Here is a 16,768-nt window from a genome sequence, read left to right on the forward strand (position 1 = left end):
CGTCGCTCAATCACTGTGTCTCCGCCGCGCGGCGTCCGCCCGTTTCTACTAATCGGCAAAAGGGTTTATTTTTCTGACTTCACATTTTTCTTTTAATTTAAAAAAAAACAAAAAAAAAACGGTTTTTTGGCATTTTCTGATGTGTGCAATATGTCCTGAATCCCCCCAAAAAAGGTGCAATTTGTTTGACTGACGTAGCATTTATTTTGGGTTTTTTCTGGGGGTAAAATGTTACAATCCAAACGTTTTAGCACTGCATGCAAACAGGAAAACGGTCGATTCTGCATCCTTCCAGTCGAAAACGCTCATTTTGTTAAACTTTTTTTTTTTAAATATCAGTCAGAAAAATGTTTGAAAAGCCAAAAACCCTGTACATCTTTTTTTTTTTTTTTTTTTACACTACCGATGTGCAGGAAAGTGGTCTTTAAAACAAACAAAAAAAAACCTCTGTAGTATATGTAAAATAAAAACTTATAGAAAAGTGACTTTTTGTTGTGCTTGTTTTTGGCGAGATGGAAAAGGAAAAAAAGACCAAATAAAACCAGGATTTTTTTTTGTTTTTGTTTTAATACAATTTAAAGCAGGAGAAGCAAATTCAGTCAACAAGACTTTTAGATTATCTTGAATTATACAAACGTGACATCCTGGATCTTAGTAAACACAATGATTTCAATCGGCGGTTTTCAAAGTGTGAGGGGGGGGGGGCTTTAGTGCAAAGTAACGGGTAAGAACAGCTGAAGAAGTTTCTTTTATTGCCTTTAGATAGCGACTACGAAGCACGTGCGGAGTGGAGGCGACTTGGACGAGCTCGTCCTCTCACTTTGAAAACCTCCGATCCAAGACACAGAAATGTGACGCTTGTTGAGGTTTCCCTGTTGGCTCAGTGTAGATTTATTTTTTTTTTTCATGGCTTTTTTTTTTTTACTTAACATTTATTAAAATCACTTCACTCAAATGACTCGCTTTACCTGAGGGGAGAAGCTACAACAGAAAGATTTAAGATAAACTCGGGATTCTGCAAAGAATGAAAGTCTGGACTTTTAAAAAGAGAAGAGATGAATTGCATTTAGTTTCACAGTATCGACCTTCCACAAATAAAGCGATGGGAGACGTGGCGGCACATGATATGAACCTCATGCTCATCAGGTCTGGCGCCGTTTAAACAAAAGAAGTATAACATCTGACGCGCGAGGAGTTATTGAGTGAAGTGACCTTTTTTAAAACGCTCTGCAGGTGCATCTCAAATAGTTCAAATACCAAGAAAAACATTCAGTGAAACTACATTTTGGATTTATTAGATTTTTTAATTCGGTGTATTTGTGAGCTATAAAAATAAATAAATCAGATATTTGTTTGTTTTTACCTGAAGATAAAGAAATGAAAACAAAAACACCCAAAACGTTTTACCACTTTTAATTTTAATCAACACCCCCCCCCCCCCCCCCCCCCGTATATTTTCCCACTTTATGGCTTCACACATACTAACAAAACTCTCTGTACGTTTTTACAAATATATTATTTCTGCTTTCGTTCAGCCTCTACTGGTTTTCACATCCTGGATGTTTGCATGTTGTGTTTGTGTACACAAACCCTCAGCAGCCACTTCATTAGAAACGCCTCTTGTTGAACATGAGCCGTGTTTTTATTTTGTTGAAAGACGATGTAGGAATAAAGCAACTTGAAGGATCATATTCTGAGATGCACCCGAGGACTGACGGGAAGCTTGAAGTGTCTTTAGGAGAATCGGAGATGTTGACGTGTCTTTTGTTTGAGCTTAAAGAGGAGAAAAGAGGTAAAGCAGCTCGTCTGATCCTCCGAGGCGAGTTAGGAAAAGTGAAACCTGTTAAAAACAAACTACTTTCTGGTGAACCCTGGGAAAGCTGCGGGTTGCCGGACCGATTCTGCAGGTTTGTGCTCTACGAGTGTAAACAAATCAACGTGGCATGAAGGAGGTTATTTGCGCCTCAGTGAACACGTTTTAGTCGAAAGTGCCAAACTAGAAAAATGGAGGAGTGCATTTTGTACCTCGTGTAGCATCGTGTTCTTTCAAAGCCGCCGCTGAAGCTCACGCGGACGGTGCCGAAACGCCGTCCGGCAGCTAAAGGCGATTTCAGCTACGCGGGATTTTACAGCAACAGTGATTACTTTGGTATTAGTGCATCGGCGCCGCCGCAGCCACCAGAGCTGAGTAATGGGAGGAGCACGCGCGCCATCTTGGATATATTTACTAAACGTTAACAGGCGGCGGGGACGCGGAGTCGCTCCACGCCGAGGCCTCCCAGGAGCCGCGCAGCTCGGGAGCAGTTTTCCTGATGCAGACGCTCGTCGGGCTGCAGACTGACGGAGGGGTGGGCCGCGTGCCGCCGCCGCCGCCCCCCCCCCCACCTCACGTCGTGCAAATGTGCAAAAGTCACAAGCTCAAAGACCTGAAGGTTTGAGTCCAACGTATCCAACAAATCCAGAATCTTGATTCACCGCCTCTTGTCCGCCACCGAGTCTCTTTTGAATCTGGAACGTGAACAAGCTGCAGTCAGAGGATTCTCCACGATGGAAAAGTTCTCAGCACACACTTGAATAGTCATGCCGACGACACAAAGTTTTCCATTTACAGCGTTTTAAGACGATCTCGGATCGCTTCATTGAGCAAAAAGTTCAATTACTTGTAGTTTTAAATGAAATAAAATATGAAAACAGAGGCCATATTTCAGACATTTCAACAAAATAGGATTTTACAATTGGATTTATTTTTCATGAAAATTCATCAAAAGTGGTGCTACAAAAAAACTGCCACCCAGTGGACAAAGAGAACATTACATCAATCTTTAATCCTGCACCTTTAACCTCAACTAATAAAAAAATTTAACTTTACCTTCATCTCGTCAATCTGGAACTTTCCAGAAGTGTTTAGATCAGAACCTTTGAGACGAACGGAATCAGGTGAAGTAAACAACTTTACCCTCCGGCAGCATGAATGATTTGTGTTTCTCTCTGGTGTTACCTGCGACGAGTCGATGACCAGCCAGCGCTCGGTGCTCGTCTGCAAGTCCTGACCGCTCAGAGGCTCCCGGAGTCGAACCTTCACCTCAACACGACCTCCGGTGGCTTTCCGGCCGTCCATCACCTGAACGCAGAAACACCCCACGTGTTGCTTTACAGCTTTGAATGCCTTCGTTCTGTTCAACCCGCCGGTGTCGAGTCTTTCACCTCAACGATCTCCCTGGTTTCACTCTGCGTCTCCAGCTTGTCCAGCTTCACCAGGGCCGACCCGACCGGCTTGTCGCTCCGCAGGAAGCCTCTGAGAGGAAACGGCGCCGTGAATTAAGTCGGAACCTCTGAACTTCATGTCGTTTTGTGCAAAAAAACCACAAAACAGTCGATACGTTGAGACCGAAGAGTGAATGACTGAAAATGTTCCTGGACTCTGATCAGGGGTCTGAAGCTGGGATGTCCGACCACGAAGAACTGGTTGTAACATCGACACTAACACGAGCTTCATACTAACGGCGTTACCGAGGCCTCTTCAACAGATGATTTATTTTCTCTCCTCACAACATCTAGAAGGAGAGATCACGTTACTCCAGCTTTAGCGTCTCTTCCCCGGCTGCCTGCAGCCGTCAGGGCGGATTTGAAAACTTCATTTGTCTCTGCGGATCTGAGCGAGCTGCTCCACACGCCTCATTGGAAATATTGAAAAAAAATAAATATGGAGCAGCGATTTGAAGTGTCAGCTCACGGGACAAGTCAAGACGGGTGTTCATGCTCTTTGTTTGTGCAATGAGCTCCTCTGATCTTACCTTCTAATTTCTATTTCTTCTGTTTCAATGACGGCTGCTGTTGTTTTAAACATCTCAGTCATTTTACACATTTGAGTTTCAATAATCACAGAAAATCAACTCAAATTCGGTCCTTCAGAGGTTAAACCAATTACTATCATAACATTTAGGTTACTTTCTTACTGGAAATACATTCTTATGGACAATAATGAGATTCACACCGAGTGTTTAAATGGATGAGAAGAATCAAAATGTCTCTTCACTGTGTTGCAGTAACCCCCCCCCCCCCCCCCACAAGAGAAACCTTTAGTCTCACCCTCGGTGCAGCACCTCCAGCTTGAGGCCTTTTGACGCCACCAGTCTCCTGAAGCCTCGATGGTTCCGATTGATGGACAGCGTGAAGCTCTGGTTGTAATCTGGTTATACAAAATACATTTGAAGAGAGGAGGACACAAAACTAAGGGGGTCTGATAACATGAGATCTCTTGGAAATGCTCCTGAAGCAGGCTTCCCGCCTCACCTGGGGAGTTGGTGTTCTTGATGACGGCGGTTTTGTGTTTCTGTGGCGTCTCCTGAGCGCAAACAGAGGAGAGGAGGGAACTTTTTATGGGAGGAATCATTTCAGCGGGGGGGGGGCAGAGGAAAAGGGATGAGCGGCGTTTGAGGCTCTTACCGTACTCGGGAAGGGGAACTCAAACTTGACGTAGGCGTCCAGGTCGTTGGTTTGGATTCCTGCAGGAAGGGAAGTGCCACAAATACAACATTGCTCCGTAGTCAAAGCCGTGTGAAGCCCTGGAGATGCTTTTAAGACAAAACTGCAGTGACAAGAAGTGGTGCAGTTTAGTCTGAAATCACCACTTATTGTGACACTAGCGGGACATTCTCATCGCTCAACCTCTCAATGTTGGTTTTATTTTGAAAATTACAGTCCAACGCTGTCAAATCCGTCACAGAGCTCGAATGATCTGGTGCCGGTCAGGAGCGTCTTATAATGGAGCGATTTGAAGCAAAGTGGAGCGGCTCGCCGAAAGCAGGGTCGATATTATCTCTTGTTATTAGAAGAGGAAAAAGTTCCATTTTGATTTGCGGCGCTCACACCGACGAGAGGCTCGCCACATGTGATCTGGTGACAAAGTGAGGTTTTTTGTTTTTTTTCCCAAATTCAGGAGCAAAAGCCACGATTTCACAATCTCTCCAGCGCCCTCTACCAGTGAAGCACATCATAACACCTTTCCTTATTGATCCCTAGTAAATACTGATTTCCTCTCCCCTTCATACGAACTGTTCATTCGTCACACAGCAGCTTCATGGCCTGTGAACATTTCGACTTGTTTTATGTGAAGAGCAGCAGTTTGATTCAATCTGCCATGGAAAAAGGTGAAAACACAACCAGCTGATCCTTAAAAAAAAAAAACTATTTATCTGAACTATGACTTGAGCCACCCACTGATTTGTGTGTTGGTCTCGGATCAGATATTCCAAACACACTTGTGTTGCTTGTGTTTTTGACGGAGCACGTTGGACTGAGTTCTCGGTCTTTCCCAGAAAGTGCACAAACACAGCTGACCCAGTTTGTCATTAGAGTGATGTGTGGAGACGTATCGGTGGGGAAATACCACTGGGAGCAGGAAGATTCATCCCCTTCACAATAACAACAACCATTTCTGTGCTGCTCAACTCTGGAAAGATCCTGGAAGACAGAAAAAGAAGGCAATACTGTGACTTTTATTGATTTTCTACGCAAACAAAAAAACAAAGGAAGACGGTATGACATATACGCCACGCCATTTTACAGCTGGAGCTTGTAAACAATTAAATAATGAAACTAGCCAACACACTGAATCATTTCTTCACTTGATGTCTGGGTTTAGACCGTTAAAGACCGCACCTCGCACAGACCCTTTGTTTCGACAGCAGTTTGCGTCATCAATGGTTCCTTCCACAAGAGATTATTATAATTCCTACTTATGAGGGCGTCTTAATAACTCTATGAAAAATCTGCACTCAATTCAAAATGCTGCAGCAAGAATTTTGATAATGTTTTACTCTTGATTGGCTTCATGAAGAATCGCAAATAAAAACTTTAATTCTTTTTTTTTTTTTTTTTAAACATATAAAGCTTTTAACAACCATAATATTTTGAAGAGTTACACACAGTCTGCTCTGTTAAAATCAGTTAAAATCTTTTCTGGTTGTTAAAATTCACTATAAAAGCTGCTATTGGTTGAGACTCCAGGGCCACCTTTTGTCTCCTTTTCTCACTCTCCATACATTCATATGTCGTCTGTGCACTCTCTCTCTCTCTCTCTCTCTCTTGTCCTGCAGGAGCTCAAGAGTCTGTGCCTCCTGATCCCATTTGTTCATTCTGAGCCGTGCTTACCGGACAGTGTGAAACGACCTCTCCTCAAAGTGATGTTTTGGAGGAGGCAGACCTCTGGACTGGGCCAGCTTCAGGACTTCCAGACTTTTCTTGCAGCTTTCTGCCATTTTCTCAAACCTGAATCAGACACACAGAGTTCACAGGGATTCCATCGTCACGTAAAAATTTAACCAGTGGAGAGGTTTATGGTCAGACGTGAAGCCGGAGCATGAACGGCAGGCAGAGCTCACTTTGTTGTTTCGCTGACGTTGCCCAGGTGGGTGAACTGCTTGGAGTGGGTCAAACATTTCTAGAAAGGGAGGAAAAAAAAAGAGAAAAAAATGAGAAACATCAAGCAGGGCAGTGAAATAGCTGAACTCAGTTTAAACCCAGACCTCCTAGTTTACCTGAGAAATACTTTCTAAAATAAGAAGTGTTGTTTAAAACTGTATTTTAGTCTCTATGTTACACCTTGTTGTCCTTTATTTCACGTTCAATGTTGAGTTATTTCCTCATCATAAAGTGGAGGCAGTGTTTTCTGTTGTCTTCAACTCCAGAACTTTTACAAGATGTGATTGAAATACTAATAGATTGTGGGTTAAAAGAACAATGGTTGTGGGGTTTAAACATTATTTCTTTTGTATGGGTAAAACAATACTTCTTTTGACTGCTTGATGAATTTATTGTTTCACTTATCAGAGGTGTTTTGTACCTCGTACTGCTCTTTCAGGATCTTGACCAACTGAGTGTAAACCTCCTCAGCCTTCTCCGAGAGTTGCACGTCGCTGTGATGGACCAGGATGAAGTCGTCCTCCTCGTCACCAGGGGGCGACGGAACCTGCAGGTAGAACACAGAAAGCCAGTCAAGGCAGGACTTGATCAGCAATGACAGCATCTTGTTTCCAACACAATAACTACAACAGCTGGTCTGACTGTGGGATTGTTAGAAAATGTGGAGTGAGTTGATGCTTCTGTGTCAATCCCCGAGATAATTTAAACTCTCATCATCTGGCAGTTGTTTTTTTTTTTAACATTACTGTTTGTTTTTGAAGGTACAAAGCAGCTCATGTTACAGATATGTGACGCGATGGTGAACTTTGACCATAAAGAGGATGTCCTGCTGGTAACTGTAATGACCACCGTATAGACGTAAAGCCTCATTTTACTACTTTCTGGTCGTTGTTTAACTTTAGAGATCATAAATGGTTTATGGTCAGGAGATGAACGCGTACCAATCCTCTCAGCGGTGACAGGATGGGAGCCTCCGGTTCAGCCCTCATTTATTTCTGGCTTTACTTGGACCTACTTAAAAATCAGATGTATATTCTGATAAACTGGCTTCTTAATAAATATACCTGAAGGGGAAATTCTGAATTCTTTGAAAAATATTCACAATTTATGAATAATAATGTAATCAATGACGTACGCTGAAAGATTCACAGTAACAAAGTCACTTTTCAGCAGAGAACCATCTACTTTTAGTGTCTCTCGATCATAATTTCATTATGTTACAAATACAGAACAATGAGATCAGGGCATCTTTGTAGAAGTGGAGACGGGGTAAATCCCAGCGGAATGAAACTGTGCTCACCGTGCTGATGTCCACAGATTTGCCGCTGCGTGCGGCCTCGATCATGGGGTCGAAGCCCTTGGCGGTGCGGAGGAAAACCTTGGCCTGCTCCATGTCGTTCTTCTGCTTGGCCTGCAGAGCTGCTTTCATGTACTGCTTCTTCCGACCCTCCAGGAACTGCAGCTGCTGAACCGCTGCAGGATTAAAAAGGAGAGACGCACATGTATAAGGGGAATGTGGTTTTGGGTGGTTCAGGTCGACACATGTGCTGCATCACAGCTGTTTGAATCCATTTACACTGTGGCGTCCTCCATGGTGAGAATGACATGGATTCTCAAACCAACTGGAGCCAAATGTGGCTCCTCAATAATTGTTTTGTTTTACTTCAAGGCGCTGCAGTGGTCCTTTTGGCCCTGACCTGTTGGTGAGAGTCCTCCTCTGGCACTGCTTCTGTCCGGTGAAGCTGATGGAGACTTTTTCTTCCCCTGTCCGGCAGAGGAGACGTCTAACGAAGGCTTCTTTGACTCCCCTGGATCAGCCGGCTTTGACTAGAACAGAATCAACACTGTACAAACAGCCTGTCCAGGTAAACAGACCACCATCTTATATGATATCGACGTGACGGCCCACCTCTTCTTCTTTGCCCTCATCGTCGTCTTCGTCTGCGGCTTCAGTCACATCGGTTGAGGCCAGCTTGTTGGCGGTCTCCAGCGCCGTGATGAAGCCCTGCGCGGCACCGGTGGCCTTCTGACCAGGGATCGGGGGGAAACCTGAAAGACCAAAGCTAGAAATGACTTTTTGGGCCAAGTGACAGACTTTTCCAGTGAACCGACAAATGGACAGCTTAATGAGAGAAACCCAACATGCAGCATCGTTCAGTAAATATGATATTATTAAATATAAAGAAGGATCTCACCAGGAGGAACCGGTAACTCATCAAAGTTAACAGGTTTTCCTAACTTGTGGGTACGGATGGCGCTCTGGTATTGCTGAAGGACAAGAGAGGTAAAGGTGGTTGAAACGGTGTATTCTATCTTGAGCTACGAGGGTAAGTTGAAGTTTTCTGAGGGAGACTCGTGTTTCAGTTTTGATAACAGTGTTTTGTGACGAGGATCACAGATGCTCGGGAGAAAAGGCCTCTTCTCGTACCTTGGCAATGCGGTCGTGCATTCGGGCCTTGCGGTCGTCCCCGCTGGCCTTGGCCTGAGCGGACGCCTCCACGTACTTGGCTCGTCTCTGTTCGAGAGCCTCCAGCACGTCTTTGGGGGCTGCAGGAGTCGACGGGACGGCCGCAGCTGAAAGAGCGAAACAACATTCCACACTCAGTCTCAGTTTGACTGAGAATTCATAAAGGAATGTTATCACACATAACAGGGTCAGACAGAAACCTCTTATCCATACATTGTAGGAAGGCCCAAACGTCTGTATTTCATCAATTTCCTAAAGCCTTTCTTCTTTGTAGCAACACCTCGCTGTTTAAAATCCTCTTCCTGGAGCTATGCAAACTTACCCGGAGCCGCTGCAGCCGGTTTGGCGACCGGAGCGTTTTGGCCCGAGGGAGATTCGCTCACTAAAGCCGAGCTTCCGCCTGCAACACAGAAACCATCAGCTGAAACTACAAACCTCACATCCGTCCACTGAAGTCAATCGTTTTTATATCCGCAGATCTAAAGCCATGCCTTCCCGGGCTGTGACTCTTTTTCTTTGAGAGATTTCCGTTTCACCGAATCGTTTCCCAAATCAAATCTAAAGCTCGACTTGTTTTGATTTCCTAGAAATAACACGTGGTATGTGATCCAGGTGATTCTCACTCTGACCTGGAGGTGGAGGGAGGCCGCTCAAGTCCACTGCTTGTCCTTTGTCCAGAGCCTCGATCACCGCATCGAACCTCTGCAAATGAAAAAAAAAAAAAAAAAAACAATCATGGAAAAACAAAGTCAAACATAATGATTGTCTTTGTTGGTCTCCACATTGTTGACATGTTTCACATTCCTCAGAGAGAAAAGCTGCAGGCAAAATGTTGGGCAACAGGCTGAAACGAGTGCAGGCTACAAATTTAGACAAGAAGCGAGAAAACAGAGAAATAACCAGGAAGAACAACAAGCAGAGAAATTCTTCTTCTGCTGTAATTCTCCAAGGGAAAAAGGAACGGAGTAGCAGCAACAGAAATATACGGTTGGGAAGCTGCTGAGGGAATCCTGTCTGCGTTCAAGTGTTTATCGGAAACAACAAAAACGCTGTGTATTCATCTATACGATGGATGTTACTGATTAAACTTGTCTTGATAAGGACTTATCTATTAACATATTCCCCTCACGCTACTGCTCAGAGAAGAAACTGACCTTGCTCGTCTTGAAGTAAAGCCTGGCTTGCTCCACGTCTCCTTGCTTCTTGGCTCCCAGAGCCGCCATCTTGTACTCCTTCTGCCGCTCCAAAAGCATCGTCTTCGTCGCATCGTTGGCTAATTTTCACAGAACAGGCGTCAACTGACAGTCATCTCGACAAATCCAACTCAAAGTAAAGTGTGTGACTACTGTGAGAAATGAACAGAAAGTGTTTGTTATGGGTAGACATGGACGTCTATATGTGAGGTGAAGAAATAAGATACAGGAGCAAAACCAAACTGAGTGCCATTGTGTCTATGGTTTAGTGTGAAGTTTGATTAAGTTTTGATTAATTCGACATGAATCACTTTAATAATGAAAGCGGGTCTCAAAGTAACAAGAAGAGCTGAAACTGACCGTTGGTCTGACGGTTCAGCGAGACCTCAGCTGCTTCCTCAGTCGGCTCCTCAGGAGTCGGTAGACTGCTCAGAACAGGCGGGGTCTCGGCGGACGACAGTTCTTCTTCGCTGCTTGGCGTGACGACGACCGGCACCGCAGACGGCGGGGTCGTGGCTGCCTTCTGCCGGGGAGGTACAGGAGGTGGTGGGACACGGGGGGCGGGCCTCGCAGGAACAGCGGGCTGTGGGGCGGCGCTCGGGGCGGTGCTCGGGGCTCCAGTGGCCACAGGTGGAGGAATCTCCGCCTCGTTCACCGGCCGACCTTTTTTCACAGCAGCCAACATCGACTGCAACGTCTGTACAGAGCAACGGCCATTCAGAGTTGAAGACTCCGGGAAATGAAGGCAGAATTGTTGCAACCTTATTTCTGACACAATCTGAACGAGTAAATATTATAATCATTTTATGATTTTCAGAGTTGATGTCAACGATGACAATTAGCCTTAAGTCCTCCTTCAGGGATGCAAGAATCCCAAAAGACTTTCGCTGTTGTGTTTCTCCGATTCTGCAGTTGATGGCGTGTTTGTTGGTGTTGGAAGCGTATTCAACAACTCCCAATTCAATTAATCAAACCTTAACTGTGGTAGAAACAAGGAGTCTAGTTTTGGTGGAAGTTTGGTAAATGTTACAGACCTAAACTATATTTATAACTTTTCACCCCAGCCGGTATCATCAACAAGTCATCGTTCATCGCAAACATTTTTTACATTAAGTCCAAAACAGTAGTGTGTGTCATATAATAATATATATAAAGGATTTTTATATGAATCGAATTATAAAAATATATTTTTGACAAGTACATAATATTGTTTTCGGCATGCCTTCTGGTTGTTAAACTTGAAGAATATATAACAAAACCAATATTTTTAAAGTCTATAAAGAAATCCATGTGGGTTTTACTGTTACATAATTGGGACCATTTGATTAAACCCCCACAGTGCACACATCAGCCTAATGACTGGTAAAGAAAGTTCCTCATTTTCATTTGGTGAACAGCAGTTTGTCCGAGCCTCTCCCAGGTCTGACGCAAAAAAGTCGTGGCAATCAGACGTCAATTTGCATTCGAAGAGACACGAAGCAAAAAGTCAACGTGAAGAAGCGCTGTTATTTCAGGGTGTTTACATTTCTCCTTTGTTTTTTCATAAAGAAACCAGGATTATAATCCCTCTTGGAAAATTGCAAAATGTGTCAGCTTGATGTGTTTCCAAGTTCTCAAACAGCAAATACCTTGTGTCTGAATGGGTGTTATATAAATAAACATGGCTTACCTTATACACCAAATCAATAAACTCAATGATGCATTAATCACAGTTCAAAGGTTGGAATGTATTCAAGTATTAATACTTTTAGCATAACCGCCTTTAGCTAGTTGTACTACAATCATAAAGAACGAGGCTTCAGGACATGTTACATATCTAGAATGAATAAATATCTATTAACAGTAACTAAAAGTTAATATCTTTAATCTGATGCAGTGCAGAAATCCCATTATGTGTAATATTCCATAAAATACTTCACCATTTATTTTGATTTTATGTCAAATTGTCCAAAAAAAAAAAAAAGACCAATGAGTGAATGCCTCTACACTATTTTCAATGAGACGCTCGTGTTTGACGTTATTCTGGATGTGCGCTGTTGGCATGCATGTTCTAACTCCACGTCACCGACCTTCAGGCCTCGGTCAAATCTCCTGGCTTTGGACGTCTCCCCTGAGGTCTTGGCGTGTTGCAGCGCCGTCTTGTACATGGCTGCTCTCTCCTCCAGGGTGTGCTGGAGCGTACCGGGGGCCGCCGAGGAGACTCTTGCTCCCTGCTGCTCCACAACGGGAAAGCAAGACAACATACAGGTATTTAAAATCTGGACAAAAGTTGTCTGATTCATGCACCGACTGCATTTTCGGCAGATCCTCTCCTCCTGAGGAGGTTTTCCTCAATTATTACAAAGAGGTGTGTCTCAAGGAATCGGAATGCAGTGGGAACAAATATTCCCCCGTGATTTCACAACACTGAATTTAAAAGTTTACATCCATTACAAATTAAGTGGAAATCTTTAAGCCTTTTGTGAGCTTTAATGAATCAGGAAAATTAAAAAAACTATTTCGCAACTTCTCATCAGATGATGTGTTTTTTTCAATCTTTATAAACTGAAAGGATTACTACAATTAAAAAGTCAAAAACAGAAACATTTATGAGTGTATAAAAAACTACAACTAACTTTTAAATGACGCCATGTGGAGAGTGGATTGCTTACCTTTCAAGAATTTCTTTCACTATGATTAAGCTTAAGTTAATGTAGTTACATATCTTTTTTTTTTTTTTTTTTAAATTAGATCAAAAATGTATTTTTTCACCTTCTGGAAATTCACATTTGTGTGCTGTTTAATGTTCAATAAAGCTAAAATTAGATAACAAAAACTATCTATAAAGTCTGTCATTGCAATGGTGCAGTATTGATAAATACATTTAGCTGAACTGTGTTGTGGAGATTCCTATCCTAGAGAACCCACAGAAATGCAATGGACAGTAGAAGCCAGTTGTAGGGAACAAGGAAACAACTCTCTGCCAGGTATAATGGAGGTGTCGGGTGTATCTTGCAGCTACCTGCGCCACTGGAGACTCTGGTGTTTCAGCCTGAGAAGGCTCAGCGACGGCGGAGGAAACATCCTCGGCTTCCTCCTCGCCGACCACTTCCTGCAGCTCCGCCTGACGGGGAAACAAAACTGAAACTGCTCAACAGCCCGGTGTGAACGATGGTACAGGAGGCTGGGCGGCAGGAGTGTGAGGAGCGAACGAGAAGAGAGACTAGAATGAGTGTGGAGGAATATTTCTCTAATGTAAAGGGGGACAGGATGTCAGAGCACCGGATCATAAACTGTACATGAATGTCTGCTCTGCCTTCAGCTTTTGAAGTTACATATCAAGATATCTCGGGATATCGGATTACTATTGTGTCCATTATATTCATATTTCCTTTCACTGAAAAATCCCTCCAATAGAGGACAGTGTAGGAAATTGCACATTGTTTTGAAAGAAAATGTCCTTAAAGATATAAATATACAAATACGCAAAAAGCACCAACCAGCAAGTCTTCATCATCCTCAACATTATCGTCATCGTCGTCGTCATTGACATCTCTCATGCACTCATCCGCCATCCGTGCAATGTCTTCCATGGGCAGAGGACCTGAGGCACAAACGTTCTGTCATTTAATTCCTTCTCCAGCGTTCGGATTTGAACTGAAGCGCGACGACTGTTACGCTGCGTCAATTTTACTCAACCACAGGTTGAAATAGTGTTTAAAAATACTAAAGTTAAAGAGCTCAAACCACTCAAAGTATTCAGACTAGTCTTTAGAATTTGTTTTATTTCATTTTCAGTTTAAATATTAAATCAAATTGCGGGCGTACTAAGTAAAATCTGATGATTTTAAATGTGACAAAGTGAATTTTAATGGTTTAAATTCCATTTGTTGGTTACATACTTGATAAAGACACTAAAAAGCACCCAAAAAAACTGACTTTTTTTTTTTTTTAGACTTTACAATTGAGATTGTTTCTAATATTTGTCTTTTGCATTTGTGTTTAAATTACCATTCCAACTCTGCTGTCAACGCACTCTGTAAACTTCATTTACATATATTTTACATGGTGACATCACTGGTGGGGCCTCGGGCTCAGATAGGAGCTGGAAGATAACTAAAAATCTCATTATGTTTCGTTTACAGTTCTAAATTTTGTTCGCTTGGGTTCAGTGTCAACCACCTTCATAAGGAAAAGAAAAAATAGGGCTATGAATTACTAAAAAAAACAAAACAATAAAGACAATCACATGACAAACAAACAACGCTCAATAATAAATTGTACAAATTCAAAGAAATCGGTTCGCATGAGAACAGTTCTGCCATTAATACAGGGGATACAATAAACATGGTCTTAGCTATAAACTTTGCAAAAGCAAATGTCTCTTCATTATAAAGTTCAGCATCTCTGCGGCACAACACCGAATCGGGCTATGGTTTTTGAACCAGACAGTTCCTCTGGATAGAATACAATGACAAATAATAAAATCAAATTGAATCTTCAGGGAAACAGAGATCATAGAAACCACATACATGTTGTTCTTTGGGAGCCTGCCAGGGTTAAGTTACTTGTTTTCCACTGAAGCTCAGTGTACCAACTGGAAGGAGACGGTTTTGGACTTCAAGTGTCGAGGCCACTGAGACGCTACACCAGGATACTTAAACGTCGGCGTGTCGGATAAATGAAAATCCGAGTCATAATTTCCAATCGAACACATTTCTCCTTCATTAATGTCCAAACGTAGTGTCTAGTACACTCACGCTCATATTTCCATATCTGTTTCATGAGGGACCCAAAGTTTTACCATTGCAAACTGAAGCGACTCTCCGTAAGATTAAGCTATATTGTAAATAACCCAATTGGTACACTCTTCTTTCCCCCTTTTTGACCGATTCACTTTCCTCTTTAGTCCGTCAGGAATCACTGCCATAGATGAAAAATCCTCTCAACATTTCCTATGCATATCTAGGGTTTCCTAATTGTGTGAATGAATAGCAAACTATTCCTCAAATGAATATTAGGAAACTAGAAGTACTATAGTAATACGAGTATAAAGGTGTGTGTCCATGCTCCTATTGTCTATCGTAATCGCACCACTCACTTTTCCCCTTGGGCCTGTTTCTCCCTCCTGCAGCAGCTTTGTTTCCAGTAATGGCATCCAGTTCAGCCTCCAAGTCTGGGTCGTCCAGATTCTCCTCCATACCCATCATGTCCTCGGGGTCCATAAACAGACCCATCTGCAAGCAGACAGGGCGCTCAGTGAACTCAGTAGAGAGCAGAGATTATAGTTGTTGTTGTTTTTGTTGTTACCTGCTTGGCTGCAGCAGCTCCCTGGCCTCTGGGCTGAGCTGCTCTCTTCTTCTTCCCCCCGAACATGTTGTTTTTTGGGGATGTCGACACCTCAAGATAATAAAACAAAACAAAACACACTCAGAGAATCTGCTCGGTGTCTGTGATCAGCCAGTTGAAGTCATGTGAGCTGTTGTCAGGTGGCTCCCAAACATCCAGCTCTGCGTGCGTGCGTGCGTGTGTATGCTCGCGCGTGCGTGTGTCCGAGCTGCCAACTGACGAAGACGTTAGCCGAATTAGCCGCGAGCTAACCAGGTTTCCTAACGGGGCTCACGCAGAAAAAAGTTACCTGACCGACTTGAAGCCGCGTGTCTCTGCCACTGCGGGTGAGTGTTCCCGCAAAAGATGCGCGCGCCGCGAGAGGAGAGAGAGTGTACGTGTTTACCTGGTCGCTCAGCGCTTCACGAGGTAGTTTGAAGAGAAACAGTTTCAGTTCTGCGGTTTGACGTGGTGACGGGATCGTCCCAGTGCGCATGCTCAGAAGCAGGGAGCGTCCTGATGGTGGGTCAGCGGAGCCCCGCGCGCTGTCTAACAGGTAGACTCGCGTTGTGAAGGCACAGGAAGGTTGTAAAGATATAATAAAGTCTGGCATCACAGTAGGAAATTAACCATATAAAGTATAACTGCACAACTGTGTTCACGCTTTAATCAATCAATTTGGTCGAAGATTGTGTATAGCTCAACTGAATTCAACCTAATCTGATACAATAATAGTTTATTGATTAACGTAATTTTCATTCCAAGTGTCAAAATACTACAACATGTCAAGCAATATAATAAGAAAAACAAATGAAAGACAACCGTCTCCGTAAGAATATTGTTTTGTTCGTTTTAGGACCACATTTTCGTATGTACGCATTGGTGGTTCAGTGGTAGAATTCTCGCCTGCCACGCGGGAGGCCCGGGTTCGATTCCCGGCCAATGCAACTATCTTTTTAAAAAACAAAACCTCCATGACTATATAAATATTTTTATTGTATTCTAAATAATTAAAACAACAAACAATAAAATTCAACTAAACTAAACAAATCATTCTTTATTAATCCTCTTGGAGAAATAGTTTTTTTTTTCCACATTCACTCTTATTTCCTGGATGGAATGGTCAGCCACGTCAAGTCGCTCCAGTGTCGAGTGACACTCATGCAGATGGCAGGTGAATTAAAGTTAAGGTGCACCAGGTCCACTGTATGTCTGGCCATCACAGAACGAACAGAGCGAAAACATGAGAGCATCGAAACAGAAAGGATTCAAACATTTTTGTCATGAGGCAATCTACTCTCTACACCACTATAAAAGTATATAGAATAAAATGATTAAGTAAAGCTTAAAACATTTATTTAATTGGAGCACATATTTT

General features: G+C 43.0%; 1 protein-coding gene across 2 annotated transcripts; it reads right to left on the bottom strand.

The window, feature by feature from the left end:
- Positions 1-923: 923 nt before the first annotated feature.
- Positions 924-15,880, bottom strand: cc2d1b (coiled-coil and C2 domain containing 1B). 2 transcript variants are annotated; one of them, XM_080486586.1, is made up of 26 exons: positions 15,797-15,880; positions 15,373-15,462; positions 15,164-15,299; positions 13,563-13,666; positions 13,085-13,186; positions 12,153-12,296; positions 10,444-10,780; positions 10,045-10,163; positions 9,520-9,592; positions 9,213-9,290; positions 8,852-8,997; positions 8,619-8,691; positions 8,333-8,472; positions 8,121-8,250; positions 7,724-7,896; positions 6,845-6,970; positions 6,384-6,442; positions 6,154-6,270; positions 5,390-5,463; positions 4,447-4,505; positions 4,294-4,345; positions 4,090-4,189; positions 3,205-3,295; positions 2,999-3,121; positions 2,870-2,916; positions 924-2,508 (listed from the first exon to the last, which is right to left on the bottom strand). In XM_080486586.1, exons 2-25 carry the CDS (start codon positions 15,436-15,438, stop codon positions 2,905-2,907), a joined length of 2,634 nt encoding a protein of 877 aa, XP_080342712.1. In that variant the 5' UTR covers positions 15,439-15,462; positions 15,797-15,880; the 3' UTR covers positions 924-2,508; positions 2,870-2,904. The 2 variants fall into 2 exon arrangements, with proteins under 2 accessions (XP_080342712.1, XP_080342713.1); XM_080486587.1 differs by lacking the exon at positions 15,797-15,880 and adding an exon at positions 15,701-15,727.
- Positions 15,881-16,768: the final 888 nt, after the last annotated feature.

This window comes from Lipophrys pholis (assembly GCF_963383615.2).
Source record: "Lipophrys pholis genome assembly, chromosome: 1".
NCBI lineage: Eukaryota > Metazoa > Chordata > Actinopteri > Blenniiformes > Blenniidae > Lipophrys > Lipophrys pholis.

Excerpts from the sequence above, each read along its gene's own strand:
- cc2d1b (XM_080486586.1), bottom strand. The coding sequence starts at position 15,438 with ATGTTCGGGGGGAAGAAGAAGAGAGCAGCTCAGCCCAGAGGCCAGGGA. Across the intron at positions 8,251-8,332 it reads ATGAGGGCAAAGAAGAAGAG|TCAAAGCCGGCTGATCCAGG; the intron begins GTGGGCCGTCAC and ends ATTCTGTTCTAG. Across the intron at positions 3,296-4,089 it reads CTGGAGGTGCTGCACCGAGG|AGGCTTCCTGCGGAGCGACA; the intron begins GTGAGACTAAAG and ends GTTTCCTCTCAG.